Source organism: Pinus tabuliformis, chromosome J (genome assembly GCF_031772625.1).
Source record: "Pinus tabuliformis cultivar Carrire ecotype Pingquan chromosome J, CPIR1, whole genome shotgun sequence".
Taxonomy (NCBI): Eukaryota; Viridiplantae; Streptophyta; class Pinopsida; order Pinales; family Pinaceae; genus Pinus; species Pinus tabuliformis.
Window position 1 is genome coordinate 1,643,378,166 of NC_142295.1, and position 20,494 is coordinate 1,643,398,659.

The 20,494-nt window shown below is 38.4% G+C and overlaps 1 protein-coding gene across 1 annotated transcript in view; it reads right to left on the minus strand.

Annotated features, from left to right (window-relative positions):
- Positions 1-2,638: 2,638 nt before the first annotated feature.
- LOC149233832 (uncharacterized) overlaps positions 2,639-20,494 on the minus strand; it is a 160,542-nt gene continuing 142,686 nt past the window's right edge. Inside the window, exons 16-17 of the mRNA XM_089379863.1 lie at positions 3,415-3,686; positions 2,639-3,311 (exon numbers count right to left, since the gene is read on the minus strand). Coding sequence (XP_089235989.1) covers positions 3,164-3,311; positions 3,415-3,686 — 420 coding nt within the window. The 3' untranslated portion in view covers positions 2,639-3,163. The remainder of the gene's footprint in view (positions 3,312-3,414; positions 3,687-20,494) is intronic.

Sequence of the window (20,494 nt, forward strand, 5' to 3'; positions counted from 1 at the left end):
TCTTTGAAGATGAAGGATCTTTGATGGAGACTCTTCTTGGATGTACCTTATTGTAGATGCCTTTAGATGGAAGGCTTTCTTCTTTTTAATGAGAACTTTGTTCCTAGGATGGTAGTTCTTCTTGATGGATCTGGGAGTGGAGATAGTAATGCTTCTTGCCTTTCATGGATCTTGAACCCTTGCTTGTAGATTTGATGCTTCAATCTTTGTTTGCCCTTGCTTCTTGACCTTGATGCTTTAATCTTCTATGTGTTCTTAAGATGCCCTTCTTTGATGTGTCACCTTAGCTCCAATAACATGTTGAAGAATCTAGGGCAATTAGAAAAAGGTGAGATTCTTCTGACGATGATAACTATTTGTGAGGTACTTTTTACTTTTTCTTATTAGCACAATCTTCTCTTATTATTATTAGTACGTGTTCTCTTACTTCATCAAACAGTTACAAAAACAAAAGAGGTAAGAACACAAGATGTCGGCTCTCAGCCAAGGCAAAACCTCTCTCTCCTAGAGAGGAAAACCCTTCTGCAAATTTCTCTTATTAAAGCTTTAATTGACAAATGCCAAACCCTAGACCCTTGACAAGAAGATCCTCCAAGCACAGGTCAAGCCTTTTTCCTTTGATCTAAGATCAACTCCTCTTGTTGTACCTTGACCTCTTCCTTCGTCCTTCTTCAACTGATAGCTTCACTGCAGAAACCCTACTCATGCATAAACTAGGAGAGACATTCTTCCTTTCCTTCTTCGCTTGAGGTGGAGCCTTCGTTGACTAGGGAGAAGCGCTTATTTATGACTTATCTAAGCTCTTTTCCTTACTGCAATCACAGATCTGAGATGACAGAAGTATGATCTTCTTTCTTTCACACGAGTAGGAGAATACCTTCACGGATTGATGATTTGCTTGCTCTTTTCCTTCACTATAGATGTCTCTTCCTTCTCTTTAGGAGGAGGCCTAATTAGTAGCCTTTTCCCACCCCAATCAAGCTTTTTCTTATGACTGTAGTAGCTGATCTAATATGGCAGCAGAATGAGCCCTTCCTCTTCGCACGTGTGACAAAAATCTGTCTCAAGATCAGTCCTTCAACCACGACTAGGATGCTTCTTCTTACTCGCTGAAATAGAGACCCTTCTCTTGCTTTTTCACACCTCTTTCTAGCCCTCTTCTTCGCTGATTTCAGAGAACACTCTTTGCTCCTTTTGTGAGGCCGAGCTGCCTTATATATAGGAGTATGTCCCTCCAATTTGGGCCGACTTGACCTTAAAATATTGAATTACTTCTTTTGTTGATGCCGACATAAGGAGGAGGCTTATGACTTTGCTTGGAGGTCATTCTTTAACTCTAATACATAGATTTACATGGTGTAACATGCCCACATGGGTCTTCAACTATTACATTGAGTCTTTGACATTCCTAGAAGCACTTAAACATGTGCTTGACCTATCAAATGGGCAAGAAACCCATTCTTGATAATTACAAAGATAATAATTCTTTTCTTTTACAAGTACAAAGATCAAAATTACATTTATGAAGACCGAACCTAGTTACACTTTCTTCAACAGGAAGCCCATTAAAAATGAAGGCTATGGAGAAAAGGGGCATTCAATAGAAAGGGGAGATGAAGAGAAAATGAAAAAGAGCAGTAGCAAAGATGAGAGCTCAAGGAAGCACTTTGCAAGATGATGAGAGGAGAAGGAATTGAGTCTTTCCTACGATGAGCAACGATTTTTGTGGGTGATTTTCTTGGAGGTGAGTACAATAAACTAAATCTGGGTATAGCTCACCCTTTTGTAATGAATTTCCTACTTAATACAATCCCCAATCAACCTGCTTTTCTTCCCAGTTAGGTTTTCATAAACATCTTGATATCTCTATGTATGTTTAAATGTTATGTAAAGTGGTTTGGGTAAGATTATTGCAATCCCTTATGGTGTATTGCTATTGTTGGTTGCATGCATGGTTATGATGAAGTGTTCCATCTTGCAATTATCTTAATTCACTCAGAAAACCAATTTCCTTCAGTATTTAATGAAAGCAAACAGCACAAACAGCTCTCTATGTCCTTCATCCATTATACTCAGAGATTGAGGATCAATAGTGATCATCTTAGAGCCATTGCATTTTTGTAGGGCATTTCCAAATTGATTTAATTGAGTCTGGTAGATTGTTGTCCATTTTTAACTGATCAAAGCAATAAATTCATGGTTAATCTAATGTGTGTTTGCACATTGAAAGAAGACCACAGAGTCCTAGTTGATTTTAGCATTGATACAGTTCTAGAGAGTTCTGAAATTGGGATTGCAAGCAACTAAGCAATGAACCAAATCTGAAACATAGTAGACTTGCTTTCCATTTGTTGGAACTTGACATTCAACTGGCAGAGATTTTGTCTGTGGATCTGTGGACTGAGAATTATAACCAGTTGACAAACGACAGGTGAAAAGGCACAATCTCAACCTATTTTTGATTGCGAAGACCTCATTTAATTTTATTCCATATAGTATCCTTGTTGGTGAAATAGACAGATTAGATAGGCCTGCTGTTTACTAGTCAAAAAGCGTTCAACATAGGATAAATCTTTGAGTGTCCTTTTTTTATCTTGAACCATAATTCTAATGGTAGGAGTTCAAGCTGAGCAAAACATTCCACTAATTAAAACTTCTTGTAATATATTTTTTCAGAGTCTACACATTCATTCAAAAATATCTTTGTACGAATCAGTATAATACAAATATATCAATGGCTGATCTAGCAGTTAATTTTACATGAGATGGATCACGTTGCCCCACATTTTTCGAGAGAGATGTGGGCTTGCCAGATAGAAATTTTGGCACTTACATTCAATCCTAGTTCTTCTAATCGATAGCTGAAATACGATTCAAATAACCTATGTATTCCATGCCCAGTAATGACCCAAGAATAATGTAATTTGGCATGATACAATTTCCTCTGCTGGGTGGAGGAGACTGATCAAAGTTTGGCCTAAATTGAATCGGAAAATTAGCTAGGAGGCGGAAAATCTAAAAGCTGGCAAGTCCCAAGACACTTTCCAGGTTCTGGCCTTTCAAGTTAAGTTGTCACAAATGCTTTATTGTTGCTGCAACTCGACCCCCAAGTAAGATGCTTTTTGACCAGGAAATTATGAATCCATGCTTTAATATGCAAAATTTAGTCACTTCTCCTAACGCGGGGATTGGAACTCCCCGTTTGGAATGCATACAGAGGAAGCAATGCACCTCCGGAACATTTCCTTTTTCCATAACAACGCCAGAAAAGCAGCAATGTCAAGGACACCCAAGCCAAAGGAATTACCCATCTGTCAATATAAGAAAAATTAAAATTATTTATCAAACTATATAATAGATGCATTTTTTGATAAACAAAAGACAAATACACATTGGTGCAAAAGATAAAGATACCTATCCAAGTCAAGTACTGAACTGTATACTACGTTCTCCCAAACGGTAACTACCAAATGCCATACTGGATTGTAGTACAATGATTCTGGAGACCAAAAAATTCGAGTGTATGTCTCCAAGAAGATAAACAAGATCCAAGCAGCTGCTTCCACAAGGAAAAATTTGAGGATAAAACGACCCACAACAACCATGACAAGGGAGAACCCCACAAGCCAGTTGAAAAGCCTGTTATTGTAGTCCTTGATAAACTGTAAGCGGGATTTTCCTAGCATCTGCCAACAATATTAAAAGGACAACCTTACATTAAACTCGCAACAGATGCATTGATAGCTTGTACTTTGTGTGAAATGTGATCTATGTTAATTTAAAATAACAAATGAAATGATAAGATAACAGATCATTTTCATGCCAAAATAAAGGAGATTAACATGTACCTGATATGCTTGACAAAACCCTTAGACTATCTTACATAAGGATCACTTTAATCTAGAAAGCAATAGAGAAGACAATGTGCAATATATGAAGTTTGAAAACTGGACCTCACCCAATTACAAGCTCTTTTTCGACCTTGTAATAAACCGTAATCCTCTACCAAATTTTTGCAGGACAAATGGGATTTAAAATTCGTTTGAAGTTGAACCACTCTTAGGACTACATCCCAAAGTAATGATATCTAACCTTAAGACATGTTATATAATATACAGGAAACCCAATCCGTACACAACATGCTAGCAGTAGACTGTACAGTGTACATTGCATCTGTGGTGGAGTTGTAATTTAGTTGAACTGTTATCTGATATTTTATGCATCCGACGAAAATGTAAAGTTGATTGTAATGACTTAACACCAATTAAGTCACATTTAATTATTCGGTATGGGAAATTTAAACGAACAGCCACTCTCCCTGAAAATATGTAATAAAAAAATTGAAACATGAATTGTTCTCTTCTAATTTGCTGTTCAGCAAATCTGCACTTGAGTATGTAAATTATGAAATAGTATCAGAGCTATGGGGAGTCAAAGAAAGGCAATCTAGGAGACACGACGAAAGATGGGAAGTGACCAAAGGATCGTATAGAAACATAACAGGGAACAAAGCCGGGAAGCTTGGCGCAAATTCGAGCAGATTTCCCACAAAAGTCAAATTATGTGGCTGAGATATACAAGTCTGCACGCACAAATAAGTTTGAATTTGTCTCATCTACTAAAAAATTCCTAAAGAAGAATTTTAAGGTGTTCCCACATCACTTGAGAATCGGTGCACAAAATTCACGAAGTGACCCACCGAATTGAAGGTGCAGACATTTACGAAGTTTGAATTGTAGAAGATTCAAACGTGAAACCCAACACGCAAGCAAACTGAGACGGAGAAGAGCACAGGGTAGGGTTAGATCGAGATGCATGCAAGCACGCATCTCAACGCAGACGGGCACGAATTTCGAACCTGACCTGAATTTCAGAAGAGTATACAAACTGGCCGATGTGTACAGTTGCAACAGGCTGGCATGTACCGTAGCAACACGGTGACATGTACTGTAATGGAAACGAAATTCATGATGCGTTGTTAATTTCCCGACTTTCTAAGCACTCCGTTGTATAGAAATTTATATTCTGGAGTGTTGTGCTGACAAAATTTATGCTACAAACAAAATGCACCTTGCAGCAATGTAATAAATGCTGTATAAGCTGTCATATGTAAAACATTGTAATGTAATAAATGCTGTAGAAGCTGTCACATGTAAAACATTGTATATCTCAACTTATAAAAAAATTATTGTACTGTGTTATGGTGTGCATATTGTTTACCATGATGATAATGCTGCTTTGACATCACAGTGATACAACCAATCCTCGCGAGCACGTGAGTAGGTGAGTAGGGTGGTTAGCTGAACTGTGCTACTGGTGCTTCGTAGTTACAGAAAATGGCGAGTCTCTCGAATATAATGGTGGACCCCTTTCAGAAGTTCGACAGGGACTATTTTAATTTATGGAAGCACGGCATGGCTGCCATATTCGAGCAGAAGGGTTTGTTACGGGTGCTCTAAGGCAAGGACACGAGAGACCCTGATGAAGAGGGTGAGAAGAATGTATGTCCTCGTCTTGGAGAGCCTTATGCCTTGTGCAACCCAACTGCTGTTTGGGAGCTGTGTCACAAGCAAATGGTGTTTATCAAAGGAGGAGTTCCGTAGTTCTTGCTTCGTTTCTTAGAATAAATTTATAGTTTCCTTCAACTTACGAGTTATTTCTATTTTTAATAAGGTCAAGTGGGGTGAAGAGCCCCTTTAGACACAAGTCCTTCAATCTCAATCATGATGATATGATCATTTATTTCATTGATTAAGCATTTGGAGAGATTTTTAATTAAATGTAATCACAAAAGCCGTGGCCTAGTTATAAGAAAAGGTTCTGGCCTATTTCTAAGAAATTTATGGTGAGGTTTGTTTATACTAATGATGGCAGATAGCTAGTTGACGGCATTTTGGATAGACAGTGATCGGGTGGGCAGTTAAGACACTCCTAGATGTTAAGTCACCGGTTCAATTCCCCACCCTATTCGGGTGTTATTATTGGACATGATCATGATGTAGCCTTGCCAATGTGGATCTTACAAAAAAAAATGATGGCACACAGCGAATAATTAAAACTAAGCATATCTCTAGTTTCTAAAATGCTTCACATTTTGGTCATCATACATGTTTTCTTAGAGTTATGTTCATCATCATACATGTTTTCTTAGAGTTATGTTCATATTGTGTTGAGTCAATGTTTCACAATTATTGTTAAATTTTTACTACCAGCTAGATTTATTTTCTCATGGAAATTTAATTTATCCTCAGTTTTTAATTATTTACCCAAATAATAACTAAGTCACTAACTTCTAGAATTAAAAATATACAGCGGAAATAAACAAGAAAGATCAATCACACAGTGCAAACTTAATTAACCCACAGAGAATTCTCCAGCAACTTGATCTGCGCCTTGCTACTAATGCACACTAGAAAAACCCCAGCACTCCAACAACTCAGCCTCCTCCAGACAAACTCGATCTCCTTCTGACAACTTGACCATCTCATTCAACTCGACCCTCTTAGATTCACTCAAACCCGCTCGCACTTTTCCTCCTCTACAAACTAGTCACTGAGCCACTCGCATTGCAAAGAAAATCGCTCTCTCTCATGATGACTCGCTCATACACTTGTGCTCTTCATTGTGTCTTCACCTCCATCGCTAGCCTCCATTTATAATCTTCATCGAGTCCAAATCTCTAACCTCAATCTCCTCCCTAGAAACATCTCGAATCTTCCTTCTTTAAACATCTTGCAGATCAACTTGAGATTATTTCTAAGTCACTTAAATAATTAAATTATTTATCCTTAGAAAAAAACTCAATAGTCCACAACAATTAAGTGAATTTAATTATTGTATTTTACTAAGTTATACTTGGGAAAGAAAACATAAATAACTAAAAGAGGCAAATAATTTCTTCCATGTGGTAAGACACGAAGCAATTATAGAAGACCTTCCAATGCTACTCACATCAACCATTGTAATGTATTTAAAGTATATGTAAATTTTTGAAAAAAAACAAAGTTTTTATGAAAATGAAAATGATTAACATTCACTGACATGATGATTTATGTAATCTTAAGAAAGGCAAGAGATTATTTATGTTTCTTTAAAATTTTATTATAATAACATCAAGACAAAAGTGTTTCAATGTCATTATAGTTTTGAATTTTCCATCACTTGGGAGGTTTAAAATTTTATTATCATAACATTAAGGCAAGTGTTTCAATGTTATTATAGTTTTGAATTTTCCATCACTTGGGAGGTTAGGAATGTATTGTGATTAATATTTTGAAATTGGGATTTAATTTGGGTATACACAAGTCACTGTAGGATAAAATGTTTATCTTCAACACTCTTAGTGTCACAAAGACGATAGATTTTTTTGTCCCACGCATTTTGGAAATGTCCAACATCTAGTTTCATTGTGCAACTAGTGGGATTTGGGTCATACTTTAACCATAGTTTTAAAACCCAGTGGGGTTGAATCACTACCTGGTCAAATCGGTTGGTTCATTAGGCTTGGAGGCCAACCCAACCAATGACCCCAATTTGGGGCAAAGTATACACCAATTTGGTACCAAACCATAATGAACTAGTATAACGCGGTTGGCTTTGTCATAAACCACCCATGTCATTGTCAGCTCCCAAGTGCGGGACCACAGACCCACACAGAATTGTTTTGGGCAGTTGTAAGTGGTTTTGTTAGAAACTAGGGGTTGTTTCCCTCCAAAAAGAGTCCCTCCAAGCCTATAAAATCATTCCTCCCTCTCATTTGCCTCACACATCTCATTTGGATTTTTTGTGAACTTCATTGTGAACTTGGAGAGTGTTGGGCTTTTGCTAAAGTAGTGTAACCGAAGAGAGTTTGGCTTATTTTTTTCATCTTGAAGTTGATTTGGAGCTATCTAGTGGATTTTGCATCTTCAAGAGGAGGCCAAGACAACAAGTTTTCATTTTCTAAAGCTTTTCACTTGAGAAAATCCACGAGACCATTACAATACGCTGTAATACAACATTGCATCTGCCACATCGCAAGTTTTTTAAAGCTATTGTCACATTAAAACCCTAATTGCAATATAAGTATGCGGACCCGCTGCACCGTTATAATATGCCCTAAAGAAATATCGCATCCGTCGCATATCGCAAGTCTTGGAGAGATGTAACAATGGAAAACCGTCGATTGCGATAAGGTTATGGACCCGACGGGGTTATTAACAACTGCTTAAAACCACATCGCATCCGCTCCATCGGCAACAGCAAAATCACTATGTTATGTACAAACCTCCGAAAAACTGTGATTGTGATTAAGGACAGAGTATGTTATGGGCACTACTTGTAAAAGACCCCTGGAAGTTGTGATTGCGATTAAAGGAATGACGTGGCATGTGGGATCTCTAATATGTTTTTACAATGCAACACTTTTGTAATTCGGCCTCTCTTCCAAATGAACGCGTCCTTTGAGTATTGGTGAATTCGAAGAGACAGAGGAAGTCGAAGAGCGAGCGCGGAGGAAGCCGAAAGATCAAACGAGCAAAAAGGAAGCCAAAGGTCAAGGGTATCAGGGCATATATAACAGAGAAGAAGGAAAGTTTACTGGTTGGTGAAACTGTAAGAAACAGAGGAAGCTGAAGGTCTGGCGGACGTGGAAGAAGCAGGAGGACAAAAGTAAGTCATAGGTCCAGCAGGGTTGGGAGCAGAGAATTACTACCAAACAAATCCAAACAATTTACAGCAGAGGGTTGGAGCCCTTGGGGTTGGTGCCTTAGAACTGGAAGGATTGGTGTCCTGGGAGTTGGTGCTCCTAAATCCAAGGTTGTTGCCTTGACAAGACAGGGTTGGTGCTCTGGAGATTGGAACCTCACAAAAAGCCCAAGATGGTGCTTGGCAACTGGTTGAAGCTATATATATATTGTACTTGATTTATTGCAAAGATTATATTAATAAAAGCATTCATTCCTGTTATTTATTTCTGTGTTCTAAATATAAATGACTTAACTAAAAAATTTAACAATTGAAAAGAAACACTGATTCACACCCCCCTCTCAGTATTTCCAACAATTGCTAGCAGAGCAGGATTCTTCATATCAACCTAACAGCGTGAAGAGGGATTCTTAGTCATGATGAGAAATTAAGAAGTGTCAGGAAGACCTCCTCTGTTCGATGGCACAAATTTTGGTTTTTGGAAAAAGAGAATGTCCTACTACTTAATGTCCCTTGGACCTGAAGTTTGGCATTCGATTTTAAATGAGTACACAACTCCTTCCACTCTTCCAACAGATCAAGACGAAAGGAAAGCCTACATTACAAATGCAAAAGCCTTAAACTCCATCACTAGTGGAATCATTGATTCTGAATTTACAAAAGTCATGAATTGTAACTCGGCCAAAGAAGTATGGGATAAGCTAATTAGCTTATATGATGGGGACTCCAAAGTTAAGAAGGCTAAGCTTCAAACTCATAGAAGGCAATTTGAAAGTCTAAAAATGGATGATGAAGAAGATATTGCATCATACTTTCTCCGAGTAGCTGAAGTAGTCAACTCTCTTAAAGGATTTGAAGAAAGCACTATTGTTCAAAAGGTCTAAGATCTCTCCCAGACAGATTTGACTCCAAAGTAAGTGCTATAGAAGAAATGAATGATCTAGATACTCTCAAGATGGATGAACTTCATGGAATCCTCATTGCCTATGAGATGAGAAAAGGATGCCCAAGTTCCAAAGATGTAGCATTCAAGGCCTCAAAATCAAAAAAGGGGAAAGAATGGAATGCCAGTGTTGATGACTTCGATGTTGAATTTGAATTGGCACAATTTGTACAAAGACTAAAGAAAGGATCTAAGCTAAAAGGTAAGTACCCTCTTATTTGTTTCAAATGTGGAAAAATAGGTCATTACGCTGCAAAATGTCCTCATAAGCATGATAGTAATGGTGAGGAAAATTCTAAAAGGATGGTATACAAAAAGAAAGGGTTCGATAAGAAGAATTCTTCTCTAAGCAAGATGAGTCTGATGAAGATGAATTTGTAGTCATCAAAAGGAAATCAACTAATCAGTTCCCTCACCGCAAAGGAGGTAATGAAGAACCAGATGAAGAAAATGACCATGCTGGAAGCCAAGAAGTATTATTCATGGCATTCACAAATGATGATGATTCAGGGCTAGAAGGAAATGTAGATGAATTATTAATGAGTGCCATTGAAGAAAATGAGAAATTACGAAATAAAATCATCTCTCTCAAGGTAGAAAACGAGGAAACAAAAAGAAGGGAAGACCTCTTGAAAAATAAGCTAAAAGAAAAAAAAAATTGAGAAGAACGTAGCCGAAATAGTATCTTTGAGGAAGGAATTGGAGCAAGTCAAGAAGGGTTGGGAAAGCTCTCAAATACTTGACACTATCCTAAATAATCAAAAACCTCAACATGACAAATCTGGAATAGGTTTTAAAGGAGAATCATCAAGTACTAAGAACAATGTGAAAAGCTATGCCGACGTACTGTCCAGCAACCCAAAAGAAGAAAAATTATTTCATCAAAGGCCCATCTCAGATCCAAACAATGAAGAGAGAGTAACCCCAAGAAAGAATGTTGATTTGAATCATGGCTATTACAATAGGTACAAAACATTATTTCATCAAAGGCCCATCTCAAATCCAAAGAATGAAGAGGGAGTAATTCCAAGAAAGAATGTTGATTCAAATCATGGCTATTACAACAGGTACAAAACTATCTTTTTTGGGCATTGTTTTTATTGTAAAAATTTTGGTCATCAAGCTCGACATTGCATGGCTCGTAAGAATGAAACACCAAAATTGAAGGATCAAACAAACAAATCATATGGTCCCAAAGGGCAACGACAAATCAAGACCTACAACTCTTTTGATCCCTTGGCCAAATTTGATCAAATTTGCTCATTATGTAATGATAATGGACACAACGAACAAAACTGCCCCCTCGGAAGAAGAAAAGCAAAAAGTGAGAATCCCAACACGGATAAATGTGGCCTAGCTCTATGTGCTCAGAGTGATGAAAATCATTGGTTTGTTGATAGTGGGTGCTCCAGACACATGACATGGGACAAAAGGAAGTTTGTTTCATTGAACAAAAAGGAAGGAAACGTATCCTTTGGAAGTGGATCTGCCAAAATTGTTGGAAAAGGAACTGTTACCCTTATAAATGGAAAAGGAAAAGCTCAAAATGCTTTGCTAGTAAACGGGCTCAAACACAATCTCCTGAGTGTTAGCCAAATCTGTGATCAAGGACATAAAGTTGTCTTTAGCACTAAAGACTGTGAAATAAGGAACTCTTCCTCAGGGGAACTTGTGGCGAAAGGGGTTAGAACACCAGACAACATCTACATTCTGAACAAAATTCAAGAAGATAAATGTTACTTAAGTCAAACAGATGAAAGTTGGTTGTGGCACAAGCGACTTGGACATGCAAGCTTCAATAACTTGATCAATATCAGCAAGATTAATGCAGTACGAGACATCCCAAAGTTATTCAAGCCAAATCAAGGAGTATGTGGTCCATGTCAACATGGAAAGCAAACTAGAACCAGCCACAAGACCAAAGAGTTTTCTACATCAAAGCCTTTGGAGATCATCCATGCTGATTTATGTGGACCAACTAGAACTCCAGCACTCCAAGGAGAAAGGTACTTTGCTTTATTTGTTGATGACTATACTAGAATGATGTGGGTATATTTCATAAAATATAAACCCGAAGCATTTGAATGTTTTAAGAATCTTAAATCTCTTGTAGAAAATGAAAATGACTCTAAGATTAAGTGTCTCAGAACAGATAGAGGGGGAGAATTCACTTCAAAAGAATTTGATGAATTCTGTAAAGAACATGGAATCGAAAGAGAACTCTTTGCTGCCAGAACACCCAAGCAAAATGGGGTAGTTGAGAGAAGAAACCGAACAGTTCAAGAAATGGCAAGAACAATGTTAATAGTAGCTGACTTGCAGACAAAATTCTAGAGAGAAGCAGTCGGGACCGCTGTCTATACCTTGAATCAAACTCAATTAAGACCAAATAATGAGAAGACTCCCTATGAATTATGGAAAGGAAGACCTGCCTCAGTAAAATACTTCAAGATTTTTGGAAGCAAGTGCTTCATAAAAATCAATGATGGCTCACCAGGAAAATTTGATTCTCGGGTTAACAAAGGGATCTTCCTTGGATATTCTACGAGGAGCAAAGCCTACAAGTGCTACAATAATCGGCTACAGAAAATAGTGGAAAGCATTGATGTGAAGATTGATGAAGACCTTCCAGAAAAAGAAATTGAAGAACATGAAGTTGACCCTCTCATTGAAGAAGAACCTGAAAAAGAAGAAAAAGATCAAGAAAAACCCAAGGAAAAAGAACCATCTCAAACCCCTTCAAAGATGAAGTTTCTCCAAAAATATCACCCAAAAGAGCAGATTATTGGCAATATAGATGAAGGGATGCAAACCCGAAGAAGGATGACAAGTACACCAAAGAAAAATGATGTTGCTCTACTATCCATGATAGAACCAGAAACATTTACTCAAGCAAGGATCCTCATTAGGTAAAAGCCACGGAAGAAGAAATGTCTCAAATCGAGAAAAATGAGACGTGGGAGCTGGTACCTCATCCAAAGGATAAAAATATAATTCGAACCAAGTGGGTGTTCAAAAACAAAATGAATGAAGATGGACAAATCATCAAAAATAAGGCAAGGCTTGTCTATAAAGGCTATTCACAAATTGAAGGAATTGACTTTCAAGAAACCTTCGCACCAGTAGCTCATGTGGAAGCTATCAGGATGTTCTTCGCATTCTCTTGTTCAAAAGGATTTTAGATCTATCAAATGGATGTAAAATCAGCATTTCTGAATGGGGAACTCAAGGAAGAAGTCTACATGGAGCAACTAGAAAGGTTTAATCTAGCAGAAGGAAAAGATTTTGTTTGTAATTTGAAAAAGGCATTATATGGGTTGAAACAAGCTCCTAGAGCTTGGTACGCAAGATTGTATCACTATCTACAACAACAAGGCTTCAAGAAGGGGGTGGTAGGAAGTAATCTCTACATAAAGACAGATGAAGATAAGTTACTAGTGACACTTGTCTATGTTGATGATCTGATTTTTGCTCTACATAAAGACAGATGAAGATAAGTTACTAGTGACACTTGTCTATGTTGATGATCTGATTTTTGCTAGTAATAATAATGAAATGAGCCATGAGTTTGCTCAAAATATGTCAAAAGAGTTTGAGATGTCGATGATAGGAGAGTTATCTTACTTCCTTGGACTACAAGTATCTCAAACCACGACAGGCATGTTCATATCTCAAGCCAAATATCTTAAAGACATGCTTAAAAGATATCGAATAGAAGACTGTGCACCCATGAGCACACCTATGACCACTGATTGCAAATTAAGCAAAGATGATGACTCCCCTCCGGTAGATGCAACTCATTACAGGTCAACAATTGGAGCCCTTCTATACTTAACAGCTACGAGACCCGACATTATGCAAGCAGTAGGAATGGTGGGAAGGTTTCAATCAGCCCCTAAACAATCCCATTTGATGGCTGTAAAAAGAATTCTCAGATACTTGAAAGGAACTCCTGATTTCGGTCTTTGGTACCCTAAGAGCTCAACTCTTACTGTGACCGCATACACCAATGCTGATTGGGTCGGAAGTGTCGATGATCGAAAAAGTACTAGTGGAAATGCATTCTTCTTGGGAGACTGTCTAGTATCTTGGCTCAGCAAAAAAACAGACATCCATATCACTATCTACAGTTGAAGCCAAGTATATAGTTGTCGCAGATTATTGTACTCAAATATTATGGATGAAGGAAGCTCTGAAAGATGTCAACATAGGTACAAATCAACCAATCACCATCTATTGTGATAACACAAGTACTATCAGCTTCAACAAAAATCCAGTGATGCACTCAAAGACCAAACATATACCAATCAAGTATCGTTTCCTTCGTGAACAAGTAGCTGAATAAAACATCATCTTGGAATATATCAATAGTAAGGAGCAGATAGCTGATATTTTCACAAAACCTCTTTCTTGAGAAGCATTTGAACATCTTCATCAAAAGATGGGGGTTATTTCTTTAGCATCACTTTAAGTTGATTCATAAAGATGTTGCATGACAAGGGGAGCAGTTCGACAAGGGGACTCCTTGTGCATTCCTTTGCCATTGATGTCAAAGGGGTGGAAAAGAAGAATATTGCCATCAATAACAAAGGGGGAGATTGTTGATCTAGATTGTCATTGATGTCAATATGACAATATTCTAGATACTAAATAATGATATGAAGCCAAGGAGAAGCAGAGCAGATCCGTGAAGAAACTGGAACAAGAAGCCAAGGAGCAAAGTCACAGGAAAGCCAAGGAGCGAAGCCAAGCCATAAGTAAGAGTCTGTTACAAACTGTTTTTATTAAGATATCGCATGAAATATCGGAGGAGCCAACATATCAAAGGAGTTAACATCAGAGGAGCCATATCGGGAGTATCGCATGTAATATATACCCAAGAAGACCCGAAAAGAGGAAGAATTCATCAGAAGGAGCAAAGAGGAACACGCAGTGAGGAAAGAGCCAATAGGAACAACAAGTGTCAGAAGAGCAGGGGTAGGAAAGTATGACTCAAGTCTTGCACTCGCGAAGTCCCGCAAACCGTCGTTTGTGATAAAGTTGTGGACTCGGTTGAGTTATCAAAAGAAGCTTATTGGAATACCGCATCGCAAGTTATGAAAGGCTTGTCACATTGAATCCCCTGACTGCGATATAAGGAGCGGACCCAATCGCTCCATTATAAACCACCCTATTGTAATATCACATCCGCGTGGACCCGTTATATTATTGTGGACCCATTACACCATTACAACATGATTTAATGTTATATCGCATCCGCATTGGAAGTCATGTATTAAAAAGGAATGCCACTTGAAATCTGCGATTGTGATATATATACAGACCCATGGGACCATTACAATACGTTGTAATACAACATCGCATCCGCCACATCACAAGAATTTTTTAGGGCTATTGTCACATTAAAACCCCAATTGCGATGTAAGTATGCAGACCTGTTGCACAATTATAATACTCCCTAAAGAAATATCACATTCGTCGCATATCACAAGTCTTTAAGAGATGTAACAATGGAAAACCGTTGATTGCGATAAGGTTATGGACCCGACGGGGTTATTAACAACTACTTAAGATCACATCGCATCCGCTCCATCGGCAATAGCGGAATCATTGTGTTATGTACAAACCTCTGAAAAACTGCGATTGCGATTAACGACAGAGTATGTTATGGGCACGACTTGTAAAAGACCCCCAGAAATTGCGATTGTGATTAAAGGAATGACGCGGCATGTGGGATCTCTAATATGTTTTTAAAATGCAACACTTTTGTAATTCGGCCTCTCTTCCGAATGAACGCGTCCTTTGAGTATTGGTGAATTCGAAGAGACAGAGGAAGCCGAAGAGCGAGCGCAGAGGAAGCCGAAAGATCAAGCGAGCGAAAAGGAAGCCAAAGGTCAAGGGTATCAGGGCATATATAACAGAGAACAAGGAAAGTTTACTGGTTGGTGAAATTGTAAGAAACAGAGGAAGCTAAAGGTCTGGCAGACGTGGAAGAAGCAGGAGGACAAAAGTAAGTCATAGGTCCAGCAAGGTTGGGAGCAGAGAATTATTACCAAACAGATCTAGACAATTTACAGCAGAGGGTTGGAGCCCTTGGGGTTGATGCCTCAGAACTAGAAGGATTGGTGTCCTGGGAGTTGATGCTCCTAAATCCAAGGTTGGAGCCTTGACAAGACAGGGTTGGTGCTTTGGAGGTTGGAACCTCACAAAAAATCCAAGTTGGTGCTTGGCAACTGGTTGAAGCTATATATACATTGTACTTGATTTATTGCAAAGATTATATTAATAAAAGCATTCATTCCTGTTATTTATTTCTGTGTTCTAAATGTAAATGATTTAACTGAAAAATTAACAATTGAAAAGAAATATTGATTCACCCCCCCAACCTCTCAGTATTTCCAACAACTTGGCTACATGTTTTTTTTATTTGCGGATTTATTTCCTTGCAAATTTCAAACATTTTATTAGCCACCATGCCTCCAAAAGCCAAAGATACTACATGGGTTCATTGTGATATGATTAATGGCAAAATGATTCTCAAATATTGTCAAAAATATGTTGGATGAGGGGGTATTCACATGCCGAAACAACACTTGGCAGGTAATAGAGGCCAAGTAAGGCCATGTAAAGCACCAAATGAAGTGATAGGGCATATTAGGGCAGAATTCGCTTAGAGGTTTGAGAAGTTTGAGGAGCATAACACTAGGGATAAAGCTATCCAAGTGGAAATTGCAAGGAAGAAGGAAATTTTACAATCCATGAGAGTAGGTGGGTGTGAAGATTTTGAGATTAAAGACTCTTCTTCTATCCCTTCCACTAATGTCCATGATCCCGTCCATTATGTTCCTCCTGCTCTTGGACATTACAATCTAAAGGTAAAAAGAGGATGAATATCAAGAGTTATTTCTCAACTTCCCCCACCACTACCTCTGCTAATGCCACTTCCTCCCAACCAAGTCTAACTCAACCCACTTTGGATAACCATTGGAAAAATCAATGCAAAGAAGTTGCTTTTCAATACATTGTTATATGGTGGTATGATGCAAATATCCCCTTTAATGTTACTTATTACCTTATTACAAAGCTATGTGGGACTCTATTATATATGTAGGAAAGGGCTTCAAAGGCCCTCTTGCATGACTTGTGGGGAAGTCTTTTGCAAAAATATATTTTTTACATTGAAGAATATTTGACTGAGTATAGAGAGTCATGGGTTAAAAGAGGTTGTTCCATCAAGTCAGATGGATGGACCAATGGAAAGAACCACACTATCATTAATTTTCTTGTTTCTTGCCTTCAAGGAACAATGTTTTTGAAATTAGTTGATGCATTTGATAGGGTAAAGGATGCAAACCTTCTATTTGATTTTTTGGATGAGATGATTTGTGAAAATTCTATCACTGCATCAACTGATTTACTTTTCCTACTTATTTCATCATAAGTTATTCATGAAATTACTTCAACAAACATTAAAATAAATATTGCTGCAGATATCACTCCGTAATACAGAAACAAAAATATGCACACATTGACACAGTTATTTTGGACTAATGTCCCCAGAAAAATCCAATGTGGGAAAACTGGTGCAGCAAGGGAGGATTTTATTATTCAGCAATTTTCTAGTACGACAGGGTGCCAAACTGGCTTACCCACAGATAGACAAATTTCCAGCACTTCTTTTGAACCCAGCGTTAGCCTGAAACCCTCTGCGTCAGCCTACTGAGGATCTACGCAGCCTCTCTGGCCTTCTATATCACTCCTGCAGCCTCTGTGTGGATGACGCAAGCCCTTCTGGCTCTGCGCAGTCTCTGCTGCCTCTGCGTGGCTTCCTTTGGCTCTGCGTCTGCCTCTTCTGCCTCTGCACTGATGTCCCGTCTCTCTGTTCCGTACTTGCTTCCTCTTGACTGCTCTCCAAACCACTGGTTCAATTTCTCAGCAAACCCTGCTCCAAAAATTGAACTGACTGGTCTCCCTCAGTGTGTTCTCCAAGTGACCCTCAAGCCTCCTTTTATACTTTCCTCGTTGACAAATCAACGGCTGAGATTAAGTCCCTAATCAACGGCTAAGATTAGATCTGGCTTGATCCATGTCTTTTGGAACATTCTAACATAGTTTCAAATTAATACACATTAATATTTTATTTTTCCCTAAGCTTAGACTTAGGGTCTCCATTAAAAATATTAATTTTTTAATATCTCCTGAACTGTTTAGAATCTACCCAAATTCTTTTTGGGTATTGGAGATCTCATGTGCTCCAACCTCTTCACAAAATTTCATCGCTAGAGCACATCCGATGCTACCCCAAATCAACACGATTAAGACAGTAGGGGAGGAGAATGTTGTGCAAACCATCATAGATAATGCCTCAAACTATTTTCTTTCTTGAAATATGCTAGAGTCCAAATATAGACCATATTTTGGATTCCATATGTTGCACATGCATAGACCTCATGCTTAAGGACAGAGGCGAAGTGGAGTGGGTAAAGAACATTGTAGAGCATGCCAAGTGTATCACAAAATACATCTACAACACTCATGGGTATTGAGCTTAAATAGGAAAAAAACTAGAGGCAAGTGTGAAGATTCCAAGTTGGAATCCTATTGCAACAACTGGTATTTTTTTCTCCTAATTGTTAATTGATGCAGGGTTAACCCCGCTTATACCCACAGTATGCATAAAATGCATAAACACAACTATCCCAAGTATTTGACTCACAAAGGAGTCAAAACTTCAACCATCAAATGGTTAAGGCCCCCTTTATTCGTCGGTTCCCTTGTATCGGAACTCAGTCACCCCGCCTAAACCTCCTATCGTGACTATCTACAATCCTCGAGCCTCCATATAAGACTTTATTAAAGTCTTTAACAAATCCTTCCTATCGAGACTTTTCACCTTATCATAACCTTCATTTAGGCCTTCGTAACCCTTAAACCATACATATAACCTTCCCTCTTTAAACCTCGGCTGCATATGTGTTTAACACATGAATTACTCTATCGGCACATATTTTCCTTATAAACCCATTTATCCACACATAACGATGGACTTATATATGAATAAATGCATAAACTTTCCATTGGCACTATTTCTTTATAAAACCCATTTACAAAGGAAAATGCTCCCAAAACATACCTTTCCGCCTTTAGTACGGTTCCTGCACAGTTATCAAGGTTCTACCTTTATCGCAATCGGCTATCAGGACTTTTGCAGGCCATATTACACTTATCGGAACCCTTATAACTATCGGGATTTCCTTTAGAACCCTGGGACCATACATTAATTGCAATACAAAGGAATAACGGGAAAACCCACTCTAGCACACATAACTGGATTTCAAATCTTATAGACCCGCCACTATAAAGTCCGTCAAGTCCATATCTTCCATATTAACTCTTTCGTCGTTCCGATTGCCGTCCTCCGATTCCTCCAATCGCCGATCAGCGTTTATCGCTATCGGCGTATCGGCCCTTCATTATAACACTATAGCCAACCCTTTGACCTCTCCGACATGCGATCGCCGATCTCATCTGGACCGTCGATCTGAATCTTGATCTGACGGTCCACACTTAATTGCATGATCGCGATCGCTCCATTTCAAAGGCCCGTTCCGACGTCTTCAAAAATCCGCCAATGCAACTTAATCCTAGTCGTTGATCTTAATGATCCAACGGCTGTTGAGCAACCATCCTTTACTTCTCTGCTCAACTCTTTTTTACTTGGTTTTTTCGCGTTTTCTTCACTTTTCTCTTTGTGGTTCGGTTCTTCTGAAGGTTCTGATCCTTCATTGTTTCTGCTACGCCACTCTAATCTGAGTTCAACACTGCATATTCCTTGATCACTGTCCTCTTGGATCCTTCAAATGGATTCAATGACCCATTACGATTCCTCTGAATCGTTCCTCTCCTTGCGTAGTTCTTCAAAACTCTGCCTTCTATTTCCGCTGCTCAACTTCCTCTAAGCTGAACTCCTCTGCGAATTCTCGCTTCGCATCTTCTCTCCAGAGCTTACTCTATCTCTTCACTTGGATTCAATGATACTTTTACGATTCCTCTTAATCGTCTGCTCTTCAATGCGTTCTACAGAATTCTGCATGTAAACCTGTTACAGAGCCTACGAATTCATATGAAATTCATTCATTCAATACTCTTTCAACAATGACACAGTCAGGAATAAATCCCTGAATATATAAATATAAGCACACAATTACATTCAAGACTCTGTGTCTCGCACAGGCCTGTTCTTCAATATCGTGGCCTCCTCTTTGCACTCTGCCCATAGGCTTAAATTTATACCAGAAAGGTTCGTTGAGCTACTCTTGGTTCGACTCCTAAATCTCCTGTACTGACTCCTAAATCCTCTATCCTCTACGTCCACTTCTATTCTCCATTTAATGCCTAAAAAGTTAAAACTCTCTCTCGCTCCTAAAATCATGAAACTTCTTAAAAAGTTATATTTGACTTTTAACTCTTTATCTTTATTAACCACTCAGGTTCTCATTTATTTGAGAGCATTTACAACTTCCTCTAATTATCTAATTAAATCACTTTAAGCCTAAATATTACATTAACTTGAGACTTTAGGAAACTACTTCTCTAAGGATACATGACCCCCTATGTCTACTTATTTACAATGATTTTCTCTTGGGTGAATGCTCTTGCATCAGACTCCCAAAGTAGAAAATATTCATGATCTCTTGATCATGTGTCTTCTGATCTTTGTCTTCCTGGATCCCACACTTTGTTCTGTAACTGCCCAAATGTTTTGTTCCTTTGCTGCTGCTGCACTTCTGCTGTCTTTTGCTTCCTCTTCTTCTCCTTGTCAATCTGGTTCAAACTTTGTTTGATCATATTTCCTGCTGCTACCAT